The sequence below is a fragment of the Henckelia pumila genome, chromosome 3 (genome assembly GCF_033568475.1).
Source record: "Henckelia pumila isolate YLH828 chromosome 3, ASM3356847v2, whole genome shotgun sequence".
In the NCBI taxonomy this organism is placed as follows: domain Eukaryota; kingdom Viridiplantae; phylum Streptophyta; class Magnoliopsida; order Lamiales; family Gesneriaceae; genus Henckelia; species Henckelia pumila.
Window position 1 is genome coordinate 183903445 of NC_133122.1, and position 13725 is coordinate 183917169.

The 13725-nt window shown below is 33.7% G+C and overlaps 2 protein-coding genes across 2 annotated transcripts; one reads left to right on the forward strand and one right to left on the reverse strand.

Annotated features, from left to right (window-relative positions):
• Positions 1 to 2603: 2603 nt before the first annotated feature.
• On the reverse strand, positions 2604 to 4976 carry LOC140890780 (SCARECROW-LIKE protein 7-like). The gene has a single exon (XM_073298824.1). It carries the CDS (start codon positions 4815 to 4817, stop codon positions 2997 to 2999), a length of 1821 nt encoding a protein of 606 aa, XP_073154925.1. The 5' UTR covers positions 4818 to 4976; the 3' UTR covers positions 2604 to 2996.
• A 6257-nt stretch (positions 4977 to 11233) lies between these two features.
• LOC140891558 (protein LIKE COV 3) lies at positions 11234 to 13648 on the forward strand. The gene is made up of 6 exons (XM_073300111.1): positions 11234 to 11394; positions 11786 to 11838; positions 12486 to 12595; positions 12747 to 12914; positions 12991 to 13215; positions 13318 to 13648. The coding sequence occupies exons 1-6, from the start codon at positions 11251 to 11253 to the stop codon at positions 13422 to 13424; spliced, it is 807 nt and encodes a 268-aa protein (XP_073156212.1). The 5' UTR covers positions 11234 to 11250; the 3' UTR covers positions 13425 to 13648.
• Positions 13649 to 13725: the final 77 nt, after the last annotated feature.

Consider the following 13725-nt stretch of genomic DNA (forward strand, 5'->3'; position numbering starts at 1 on the left):
TATAACAAAAATCATCCTAACTAACTAGCTAACGATAATTTAGAAAAACAATTACACTAAATTAGTGTCTAAAATTTTAGAATGCCCAACAAACTCTACTGAAATGGCTATTCGGATTAATCATGATAATTCACAAATTATACATACATACATATCATATCTCGTGAATTACAAAGTCCGATACAAAAAGTTTCAAAACTTTCCTACTTGTTTTACCAAAGCTAAGAATTTTCTATATTATAATATATCTGGAATATTTCTCTATATTATTTTTAGTCATTAATCATCAACATCACGTGGATTTTCATTATATTATATTATATAAAATATAAGAAAGTAATAATATCATCTAATGGTATTGTAAAAAATTATTTCAGATGTATCCGTAAGACTTCGAAACTCAATCTAACCTACAAATTAAGTTGTGTGGCACATAATTCACATTCAAAGACTAGTACTTTATTTTTTTTTAAAAATAGTGAAAGAAAAGCTCAAAAATGTTTTTTGGAAGCTCTTCCAGACACTGATTTTTTATATGAATATGTTGTAATAATGTTTTTATTTTGTCATTAGCTAATCACAATTAATAACCCTACTTATGCAACATCGTCTCAATCAATCTTACTTACAATCAGAAACAAAGTGGTTTCGCTGTCACCCATCCCTGCTAATATCCCTCCTAATTAGTAGAGTGACTTTTATAATAATATAAAAACTAATATTTACCATCTTAAAAGTTTTAATTAAGATGGCCAAATTGCACACGGAAAAAAAAAAAAAATCATTAACTTGTGATGTACGAATTTTATATTTAGCCCACCCGATCTCCTAATCATTGACTCGTTGATTTGATTTTACATAATCTAAATATTGCTAATGGCCAAAAGCGGGGCCAGAACACCACGAAATGTTGTCATATAAATGATGACACTTTAGAAAACGTTGAATGCTATAACTCAGATTAGTACCATTACGTGATAAGATAAACTTATATCATAAGAGGGTCTTTAGCATTAAATAGTTTTTGATTGGATGTTTATCAAAACTAACAATTTTAAATTTTTTTTAGTGAAGGAATAGTGTTGCAATTGAATATCGAACTCAATCTCTCATCCTACACGTAAAACCTTCTTCACTTCATGTCAATTGGGTTATAAGTCATCATCGGCTCAAAACTATCAAATTTAGTAACTTACAAATGGTTGCGTTATTAGAAATGATAGTAACACAAACATACATATTGGATTAAAATATGAACACATCATCCAGAGGGATTAAAAGGAAATCCTCTTGTTGTGCTTGTGCATAAAGATTTTTATAAAATGAAAACAAGTATGCTAAATCTAAACTTTCACACAACATATAATCCATATTTAATCAAAAAAATTTGAAACCCACTAAGAATACTATGATCCATCAAAGAGAAATGACTCACTAGAGATGGGCATTGTTTGCAATGAATTTATAGATTCTGTAAAGGGGATGGTCTTGATCAGTGGTGTGACATGCAATAAAGGAAAGGAGCCAAATTGGGGTGTGAGCAATGAATGACTATTTGGGCTTAATGGGAAAGCACTGCACAAAAATAATGGACAACTGTAGTCCCCATTGATATCTGCGACAGAATCGGAGGTACAATTCCCAGTCCCAGTGCTCTGAATGCACCCAAGTTTCACCACACCGCACACCAAAACAAGCAATGCATTTATTATCTTTTTCTTTACAACTAAGATGTAGCCTATTGTAGCCATGCTGGGTAATCTCCCTTCGAATGTGTTTCGATCTAAGTGCTTTATCAAGGGTGGGGATATATTTTTCGTGTGTTTTTTTTTTTTTAAAAAAAAAAAAAATCATCAATCTGGCGGTAGAAGACCAGTACCACAGGAAAATGGACATCTTCTTGAGTTCTTGTACTATATTTCACTGAAGAGGGAATGGATTCCACAGTGCCTGATGCTTCCACACACTATGACAAGAATGATAGAGGATGCAATTTTTGGAAATGAAAGGGACATTAGAAATGCCATTACCGAGGACTATTACGACTGCAAAGGGGCAGTCTTTATTACATCCTGTAAATGGTACGATGGCAGAGAAAGAGGCACAACCATTCCAGGAAAGTTTAGTTTCATACTCTGCCGAAATATAAGTCCTTAATAGAGAACAAGTTTAGTTTAGTTTAGTTTAGTTTAGTTTAGTTTCATACTCGCCAAACCAAAGAAAAATTGCATTCTTCTATAACTCTGCTACACAAGTAATAGAGAACAATTTTCACTGATCTTGCAAGAAACAAAACTTATGATAGAGGCCATGGTATCAAGAAGGTTCTAAATGTCTATTGGTTCGATGAGGGTTGTTTTCTGGGAGATGAAATGCTGTTCAGTCACTTGCATTCCTGCAGAGTAACGTGGCATTTAGCTGGTGTACGCTAAATGAGATACACACTTCTCATATCACATATATGTTGGATGAATCAAAACATGAGTGGATCCTGTATACATCACATGAGCCACTCATACATGAAAAACATTTCTCTAATTCAGCAGTTATGAATCAATAGTCAGCAATTATGAAGCAATAACAATAAGTCGTCATTCAAGTCCCGAAAAACTTGTACATGCACAATTTTACTCGATCTTCGCTAGACAAGGGAAAAATAACAAAAAAAAGATGAAACACAGGATGCATCAAGGTTTGAGCACTATTTGTATTGACAGACTAACCACCAATTCATACAGCAAAGAGATGACAACAAAATGATTTTGCCCCAAGGAGGGCTTTCAGAGTATCCATCTATACTAGCATAATGCCTCCCATATACTCACTCCTACACAAATGAAATTGGACTTTTGAATTTGCTTCAGAACATGAATCAAGACATCATATAGCTCATCAATGTTAACCATTTAACAATATTATCATCACTACTCCAACATCAAAGATCCAAAAAGATTAAGAATGAGGGGGAAAAAACCAACCATATTCAATGAATTCAATCAACGCCAGGAAGAGACAGTGAGCAGGGGAACATCATTCCAAGCTAAAGAAAGAAATCCAGGCGGAGAAGACTCGACAAGCTTGTACATTGAACTGTAACTATAGTTCCAAAGAAGCATTTTAGCTTGGCTCAATGCATAGTGACTGAATATTAATGGCTGAAAACCAGCACCCTCCATTAAAAACCTCCACCTTTCTTTATCTTCCATGCGCTCTCTTTTTTGTTCTTCCGACCCAACAACTCCGGCTATTCTCCGGCCAAGAACCAGACTTTCGACCTGAAGCCTCTCCCGAGAGTCCCGGGTCAAGTTCGGGTCAAGGGATTCGAAGATGGCGGTGTAGTATTTGAGCGCATTCTTGAAACGGGGAAGAAACCCAACCCGGTTCAAGCTCACTTCATACTCGCCTAAAGTTACGACTCTTGGGTTCAATGACTTTGCTAGCTTGAGGGCTGACTGGACACCTTCGTTGCTGTCGTCGAGTAAGTTATACAGCTGAAGCATGAAGTTGACAGTGATTTCCTCATCCGGGTCGACCCGGAAAATGGAGCTTTTCATTTCTTGGATCGGAGTCAAAACCGGTTCGAATTCAAAATTCAGATCCAAAAGCTCGGCGAAGTCTTTCAGTCGTTTTCCAGTAGCCGAAAGAGAAGCTGCCGGAGAACACCCGAGAGCAGGGGCAGGTATCCCGGAAATTCGGACCCTCTCGGGTTTCCCAGCGGGTCGGGTCGCCAAAGCCTGCAGAAAAGCTGCCCATTGGATTCCTTGAACAATCCCAAAATCCACTATGTGAATCTTTTTGGCTTCCTCCGTGGCCTCTAAGATGGCTTGATTTGCAGTTAGATGAGCGAACTTAAAGAAAGGGCAGGCGTCGTTAAGGGCCTTGTATGATAAAGTAAACTCTTCAGAGGTGGTATCGGAAATTGTGGCAGGTTTTTCACCTTGAGGCGAGAGTCTGCGGTTAAGGGATTCGAAGAAATAGTACGAAACTCGTTCGATGGGGTTGCCATCCTGGGAGACTGAATCCTCGAGGCGTACGAGTGATTTTACTGCGTTTTCTGGGTCCGAATCAGTGATTCGAGCACACTCCACCAAAGCTTTTAGAACTGGAATTGGCGAAGTTTCCGGCGAAATAGTGGAAACCCCAGAGTTACCATCCACAGTCACTAAGACTTCCTCTTCCGGCTTGGATTCTTTCGTAACGGTTGGCTCAGTTGCAGGTATGGGCGGGGAGGAAGGCGGCGCCCAGGAGGACGTTGGTTCGGAGAAGATAACGCGGTTGAGATCGGAGGGTGGAGAAGCGTTGATACTGAGTCGACTCGGAAACGGATCAGTAGGATATAGATGATTAAACTCACTGCTATTCTGCCACGTTTCGCAATCTGCCTGCAGATTGGAGCTCTCCGTTGAATCTCCACCACCCATCAAGCTCTCCATCCACTCATCCGAGTCAAAATCGGCCACAGGAGCACCGCACAAATCTGAGAACCGGAACCCAGTCGAGGAATGGTGCTCCAGATTGGGGAACTGAAACCCGGATTCATTACTTTCACGTCCGGCGCCGGGGACCTGGAACGGGTCGGGAAATCCAGTGGTGAGAGCATAGCTGAGGGAGGTAGTATGGTGGTGGTCTGCGGCGGCGGAAGTGGTGGGCGGCCACTGGGCGTGGCAGAAGGGGTTGACGGTGAGAAGCTGCTGTTGATGCTGATGCTGATGCTGGTGATGGTGATGTACTTGCTGCTGCTCTTGTTGCTGCTTCTGCTGAATGACTTGCTGTGCAATTGCCATGAGATTTCCACTGTCTGTACACAAGTATGCCATCAATCTTCACAGCATAGTCAGCAAACTGGAGGATTTGTGGGAAGACAGAGAGATAGAGAGAGAGATTTGAGTGAAAGCCTGCGAGTTTGAAGGAAGCTCAGCTATGGTCAGCTTCCAACTCAGCCTCAAATCTTTCGTGTGATGCTTGGTTTTTGACATGTAGATATATAGTATTTTCATTATTTATTATTATATTATATGCTGCTATAATAAAAAGAAAACTCACAAACTTTTCCTTGGTACGTTTCACCGTTATCTTCACTTCATTCACGAGGTTTCTTTTTGCTCGATTCATGATACAAATATATTTTTATATTAAAAATATTATTGTAATATTAATAGTGTGACAAGTTCGATGGATTTATAACTCTTCGCAACTCAATCATTTGGTAAAGTGAGACTAGTGGCTTGAGAGAACATCAACTTAACTTTTTATTTTAGACAAAGAGACGAGTCAACATAATGTGTTTGTGTAATTTGACATGTTCATGGAGGCCTGCAACCCACCATTAGATGTAACGGGACAGCCCACCATTTGATAAGTTCGAAAATTATCAATCCAAAATACATATTTTACGTGACGGAGCGTAGCATCTTGATATATTTAAATTTATGTATATATGTATTGGATCGACATGTCTTACATTATAAATTTGTGATATCATCTAACAGATTGACAGAAGAGCTACGCAAAATAAAATCATTTTGAATATTGATAAGCATGTATTTTACGTGTACAATAAAAACTCTATAAATTAATTAGTTATATCATATAATTTTTTAAATTTGAATAGTTATTTATTAGTCGACAAATTAATGATTTATTAATTTAAAATATATATTTTCGATTAATTGTACGTAAAAAATTATTTTGTTTCATTTATGTTTGTAACATGTTCTTTGAATAAATTTTAAAAACAATATTCATTATATATATATATATATATATATATCTGTATATAATGTATATATATGATTTATTAAATAAAATAAAAATATAATATAAAGTGAATACAAACACCTGCATTTCCCTGTTAAAGAGAATGGGACGAAATCTAATTATATTTAAATTAATTATTATCTTATTACTTAGTAAATTAACCAAAGTCGATATCGGGAAAATATATTTTAGAAAAGTTTCAAGTATTTAAACTATATTATATAATAATAGGTACTAGTTGAATATTTGATATTAATATTTTTTGTTTTGGTACAATTTTTGAAAATTTTATTATATATTTAACTCTAAAATATTATTGTTATTTTTTGGTATATGAAGTGCATATTCTTTTTTTTTTTTCCTATATGAAAACCTGAAGATGCTATCTTTCGATGCATATCGGATAAGTCTCGAAATGAAGTGCATATTCTTATTAGCCGTTTTTATTGACAAAAGTGATTCTTATTAAAAAAAATTAATTAATTTATTTAAATTTAATCTCAACATTGTTTCACGGATTTATTTTAAATAAGTTATATATTATTAATCAGTTAACTGTTTTTTTATTAAAAAAAAAAGGTAAATTGAATATGTCCTTAATAACTACATCTATTAACCAAGATGAGTACGGACCTTCAACCCAATACATAAGTAAAATATGAGACAAAGCAAAGTGCATGAGATTGTGAGCCACTTTGTTTGCACGTCTACCAGCATCACAAGTTCTCTTAAAGCTACCAAAATTAAGCACATCTAAGATGTTCGAAATAAAATAATCCTTCATGAGTTAGAATCTCCCATGAAGCTGGATGTAATGTGTAAGCGCCAGTTAATGTTTTTTTTTTTTTTCCAATTAATGTAGTTATTATTTAAGAATAGCAACTCGTGACATTATTTTTTGTAATAACTAAAATATCAATACAATTTTATATTTTGTTTTTAAAAATACATCTATATTTTCCATTAACATTTTCATATACTAATTACAGTGTTTGAAATTAATTAAACTCCGAATATTAATACATCAGGATGATTTATTAAATACAAAAAATATACACAAGGAAAAAAATCCCACAAATTGATTTTTTTTCCCAAAAAAAAATAATTTTGTCCCCATAAAAACCTTGATCAATTTAATTTCTAAACATTTAAATTTTCACGTATATTATTTAGTATAGAAAAAATTAATTTTATGTTGTTATGTAGAATAAAATCAATCATTTTGATTAATGAGTAAGTGAATAACTATGATTTGAAATAGATTGATGTATAGAAAGGAAAGTATGTTAAATAATTTCTTGATTAACGTATGAACTTTTGTCAAAAGCAAGATCCAATGTTTTGAAATAAATCTTTACTCGAATTTTAAAATTTTCAAATCAAATATGTACAAACAATGAAAGAGCACGAGCCGTGGTATCCATTTTATTTTGTTTGAATACATAATGGGACCGACATATGTAGTGAACTCAAAGAGTTAAAACTGTATCAAGCATTGTGACTCAATTTGAAGTCGAATTTTAAGTTTATTTCTGAATTTAATAATTTATTTTTACGAAAAATTTAATTTAAATAAATAAAGTGAATTAATTAATTAAGTTAAAAATTAAATTTTTCGAAGATATAAATAATTGTGGTGAATAATATAGAAGATTAAAAAAAAAATAGCTATTGTTCTATCGTGGGACCAATACTGACGAGGGTTCGACATGTACAAATACATGATTGTCAAAAAATTTATAATAATAATTGTTTTTTAAAAAAATTATAATTATCAAAGAACAACCTGATTGTAAAAAGATTTGGAAAAAAATCACATATTTTTTCAAACAAATTTATACGATACACCATCAATAAAATTAAACACAACCTAGTCATGTCTTTGAGAGAATATTCGAATTAATAGAATATGTGAGCGCTTCAAATTCGATTTACGATATACTTGACTTGTATAGTTTACAAGTTACTATGTAAGTCTTATTTACTCAATACATATAGAAATCTTAATCGTTCACAAGCCTCCAGTGATATATTTGAAATCATAAATAGTTTTAACAATTAATATATTCTGAACTCAAAATTTAACTCCCAAATTTTTAGTAAAAAAAAAAAGGGGAAATTTTTAGGCCTCCGAGATTTTTCAAAAAAACGACCCATCATTTTCAGACAACTAAACTGATCTCCAGGCAAATTTGTGGTAGCTTACCCAGAAAAAATAAATAAATAATTGTGATAGAGAAATTGAATGACGGCTACTAGGAAACAAATATTAAAAATTAAACTTTGATTTATTAATTAATCATTTATGTGACGTAATGTCTCCATCAGGTGAAAAAGCCCCAATACCAATCAAATCAAAATCTTAAAACATGTTAAAAAATTTATTTAATTATTTTTCTTCGAGTTGCTGTTTGTTAGTTAAGAGAGTGCGACTTTTGTTTCCTCCTTGAAATCGTGTTACACTTACATGAATGAAGGAGGCTGAAGCTACACCAACCAACCTACGCCACCACAATATATATATAAATATATATATATATATATATTCTTTTATGGTGCCCAACACTATATGTCAACTTCATGTCCACCATGTACAAGTCAATTCATTTATTGTATCGGTCAACTCATCTATTGTACATGGTGGGCATAAAATGGGCATATAGTGTTGGGCATCATAAAAGAACTCATATATATATATATATATATATATATATATATATTAAATACATGAATCCAAATTAATGCTGGACGTGGTCCTATTTTCTTTAGTCAACATCTAAATAAATTTCACCTTCATGATTTTTCTACGTCGCGTCAATTTTCCATATAAATACTATCTCACTTGATGTTTGAATTTGTTTCTTGATGCTTATTTTTGTGGGAAAATAAAAGAGATACATGCTTTTAAGATACTTAAAAATCAATTCAATTTCATCTTTTGCTCTCCCAAGCAGCGTAAGAGAATGTGTATTGTTTTGAAAACATTTTTTTTTGAATTGAAGCACCACTTGACTTATCGATGAGATGATAAATAATAAAATAATATATTTAAATAAGATAATGGTACATAACATTAATATTTTATAAAACTTGAATCAAATATTACACAAATTAATAATAAATTAACAATCAATGTTTTATAATCCACAACGGCGGATAGATGCTACACGTATCGGATGAAATATATATAAATGTTAAAAATGAAAAAAAGGATTTGGTTGAATGTGTGTAAAAGGCCCCGTTAAACGTGGTGGCATTCTCCAATGGGCTTCTGCCAGACGAAAATGAATCAAATTTTTTTTTCTTCTGTCTTTACTCCACATCATACATATAGTGGGCCCTAGATTTACATTTCACCCATTCGAAAGCGGGCCCTAGGCCGAAAATAGCCGCTATCCTTGCAAACTGTGCCCACCAACCTTTCATTATCTACAGACTACATCTACGAACTTCATTTCAAAGTGAATCCGTTTGTTCAAATTATTTTTTTCCAAGAATTTGAAAATTATCACAATTTTTCAAACATTTCACTACATATTCAAAAATCAACTGAGATGATAGTTAAGACAATATTTTCATAACCGAATCCACAATCGAACGATTAAATCCTTAAAAAATGGCCCAACCGAAATACTATTATATTATATTAAATAATAATATAATATAGTAATTGATATATTCTAAATTTTAAAGATTTAAAGATATATATATATATAATATACATTAAACAAAATTTAAAATCTAAACAACAACATATATACAATCCAAAGAACAAATATATATATCTTTAACACAAAATAATCAAAATAAACTCAAATTATACTAAAATAATATTTTTAACAAAATTCAAAACCAAATGATAATATATATATATATATATAATAAAAAAATAAAAGTTTTAAATTTTAAATAGAGGACATAATGTTTTTTGGAAGAAATTTATGAAAAATAAAATTATAAAAATTAAAAAATAGATGAACCGGTCGGACCGATTTTTTATAGGTTCTAAACAGGTCCCACCGATTCTTGACCGAATTTGATTGGTTCTAAGTGGTTTGACCGATCATATGATCTTTGAGCATGGTCTGACCAAGATCCATGACCGGTTCGTGGTCGAACCAGATAAGTTCAATTTTTAAAACATTGGTCATAGGTGGGCAATGGGAAAATAATTTTCGGGTATAGTATATTTGAATTGAAGCCCTCGATTCTCGAATGACTCAAACATGCATATCATCGTCTCTCTAACATCAACGAAATCACCTCTTTGTTTTTTTCTACGATGGTTTACATCATTTGGAAAACTAGGAATGATTTGACCTTTGAAAAGATTGTATCCGATACAAGAACTCGCGGAACTCAACTCGACATTCGATATCCCGTGTTCTAAAAGGTAGCGCCTAGGTCCAGCCTAGGCGGTAGGCGGTTGTCCACCGCCTCGCTTTCTTGTTAGGCTATGGCCTCTAGGTGTTGTCCGCCTAATCTCTTGCCTAGGCAGCGCCCAAGCCGCCTAGGGTGGCCGAAATCCTCCTAGGCCGGCAGAAATCCGCCTAGGCGATTACTATTTTTTATAAAAAAATTTAAAAATGAAAAACTAAAAGAAAGAGACGTGACGCGAGAAACAAACATAGAAGGAAAGAAGAAGCGCAGAAAAAAAAGTCAAGCAAAAAAATTAAATCTCGTATTATACATGAATACTTGATATCTATTAATATCTATGTTGTTGTTAAAACTTTATAGGAGTTTCGTACAAAAACTGAAAAACATAAGACATAAAAATTATATTTTATAGTAATACACATTAATATCCCAAGTTATTTATTATTTAGGTTTTAAAAAAAACCGTTTAGACCCCATCAAGGCGGTCTCCTAGACGGCTAGGCGGTAAGCGATGGGTCACCGCCCACTTACCGCCTATCGCGTTTTAGAACATTGGATATTTCTATTTTTTTATCTTGTAATTTTGTCACTTTATAACTTTGGACTACTATGTTACCAAATTTTAGTTATAGTTCTTTAAATTTTTTTATTTTTGCAAATTTTCATTTTCCATTGGGTTGTTGATGTGACACGATAAACATGAACGCCAATCACGACTACATTGATTATATATATGTGTCAAGTAGGAAAAATGACTAAAATTACAAAAAAATTGTTTTTGTACAATACCTCTAATTTTTATACTTTGTGTTTTAGTCCATGAAGTATTCAAAAGATTGTTTTTGTACAATACCTAAAATTTTTTATTTATTTATATGATACAGAAAATATTGACGTGTTATAAAAAAAAGTACGAACATATCTAGTATCACGTTAATGAAAAAAAATTTAAAACTAATTGGTCACCGAAATCAAAATTTGACAATTTAATGGACTAAAAAAATTAAACAAATTAATTAATTTGAATATAATATATGATGGAAGGTTAAAAAAATGAGGTAATTATAATTAATTAGAAGAGGGGTTGGGGAAAAAAGTGTAACAGATATCATCATGGGAACGAGGGAGCCCAAGGATAGAGATCTGGAACGCCTTATTCCCATTGCCACCGTCGGAGGATTTGATGATTCTTCCTCCGTTTCATCTTCTCCGTTCGATTCTCCCGCCGCCTCCCATCAATCCTCCGCCGGCAAGGAGGTACGTACTGCATTATCAACTTGCACTTTAATTTAATTTAATTTTTTTTTGTTCTTTGTATCCCACGAACGGCATGCATGCCGTGATTACAATTCGAATTTACGTAATGTACAGTAAGCTTCGTTCGTGTGAACCTGGCTGGGTTTTAGATTTTGGGGAATTATAATTAAGTGGAGCATTAATTAATTTGTCAGCTTATATATTATGGAAGGCCGATAGGGCTCTCCATTTGGTTTCATCCATGTTCATTTGTCGCGGATTGAATTGATTTGCGAGTTGATGATGAATATGAACTCTTTAATTGAAAGTTACTGTGACTGTGAGTGATCCAAATTAACGATTTGAAGGGAAGCTGATATATGTTTTCGGATCTCTTTTCTTTAATTTGCAGGCATTCAGCAAGGTTATTCGTAGTTGGGCATCGAAAAAGTTTATGTCAGGATGGTCGGTTCGGAAAAAAAAAACTTTTTCTTGCCTTAATAATATTCTTGTTTCATTTCATGCCCTCACGTAAAGTTATGTACTTGCTTGTTTTCTGTTTTTCTAACTCATTTACTGCTTGTCTTTGCGGTCGATGAATTAACTTTAATTTGAGATGAAGCCAAGAACCATATTAAAATCATCATGAATTAACTTCCTTGAGTTAGAATGGAAAAACCGACCATGTAATAATTAAGCTCTCTGTGATCCATTCAAGAATGAATATATATATATATGAATTCAAAACAAGGTATTTATTTCTTTCCATGGTCTATAACTTCCACGTAACTGATATTTGTGTCCATATTTTGAAGGACTTCATTAATTCTAACTTGTTTTCCTATTACTTGTTCATAATTAGCAGTACTTTAAGTAGTATATATGGGAAAGAGATAAAATGTATAAAGCTAACTACCTTTTTGGTTTCTCGAATATTGCTCTTCACAAGTCGGCAGCTTGTTGTTCCTTGGGACTGCGAGGGCAATCACAGAAGTGGTTGCGACCCTTCTCCTTTCAATTGTTTTATACGAAGATTAGTGAACATCTAGAAAATTGTTTTTGTGTATGTTTTCATGATAATCTTTGCCAAATGATGTTTACATTTTTTGCAGTGTTATCTTACTTCCGATAGCCATCACATTCTACATCACTTGGTGGTTCATTCATTTTGTGGATGGGTTCTTCTCCCCGGTTTATAGCCACCTGGGGATCAACACATTCGGTATGCCTCGGTAGCCGCTTATACCAGATTTGTATAATGATACACACAATTAAAAATAAAAATGAAAAACGATTTGATAGTTGAGGCAACAAAATGAGAGATATATGTCTCAGCAATATAATACCTATAGTTTCGATTTTTAAAATGGCAGGCCTGGGCTTTGTGACCTCAATTACTTTCATCTTCTTGGTTGGAGTGTTCATGTCTTCTTGGGTTGGTACCTCGGTTCTTTCTTTGGGGGAATGGTTTATTAAGAAGATGCCCCTTATGAGTTATATATATGCAGCCTCGAAACAAATCAGTGCAGCGATTTCTCCAGGTAATGAAATTAATCTAACTTATTTTTAGAAAATATCACAACTGTTAGAGATACCAAGTGCCTTTCACATGTTCAGATCAGACGTCTCATGCCTTCAAAGAAGTGGCCATTGTAAAACATCCTCGTATTGGGGAGTATGCGTTTGGCTTCATTACGTCAACCGTTATTCTCCGTAAAAGTACAGGTACAGAGGAACTTTGTTGTGTTTATGTGCCCACCAACCACCTTTATCTTGGAGACATATTTCTTATCAATTCGAAAGAAATTATGAGGCCTAATCTTTCGGTTCGAGAGGGGATAGGTAAAATCTTGACGTAAAACTGCAAATTTAGAACTTTCTTGGATTTGCTAAGATACTATTGATCCGGTGTTCTTCTCCTTTTGCTTTTGCATGTGACGGTAGAGATTGTGATCTCGGGAGGAATGTCTATACCGAAGATTTTGACCATTTCTGATACGCAATTCTTGATGTCACCAAGAGTTGGCAAATTCACCATACCACGAGTTTAGCAGGGGTAGCTTGTCTTTCTAAATACATACATATTGTAATAAATAGGCAACGGTGTTTCCAAGCAGCAAGGTTTGTGTCTTGCCTGGTAAAATTGAAGTCTAAGATAAAGGTCTTGATTTCATGCTTTACTGATCTGTTGTCTGATGATAATTGTGTGCTAAAAGTGAAGCAATTCATGGTACGATTGGTGCCACATTAATTGATAATGGTGGCTTCCTTTTGATGGGAGGAAGCACTTTCATCTGGCTCATGCAGAATAAATGCAACCAAGTTGTTGGAAAGAATAATGATCACAACTCA

Coding starts and splice junctions, on each gene's coding strand:
- LOC140890780 (XM_073298824.1), bottom strand. CDS start 4,817: ATGGCATACTTGTGTACAGACAGTGGAAATCTCATGGCAATTGCACAG.
- LOC140891558 (XM_073300111.1), top strand. CDS start 11,251: ATGGGAACGAGGGAGCCCAAGGATAGAGATCTGGAACGCCTTATTCCC. Junction 12,915..12,990: donor CAGTGCAGCGATTTCTCCAG/GTAATGAAATTA, acceptor TCACATGTTCAG/ATCAGACGTCTCATGCCTTC. Junction 13,216..13,317: donor TTCGGTTCGAGAGGGGATAG/GTAAAATCTTGA, acceptor ATGTGACGGTAG/AGATTGTGATCTCGGGAGGA.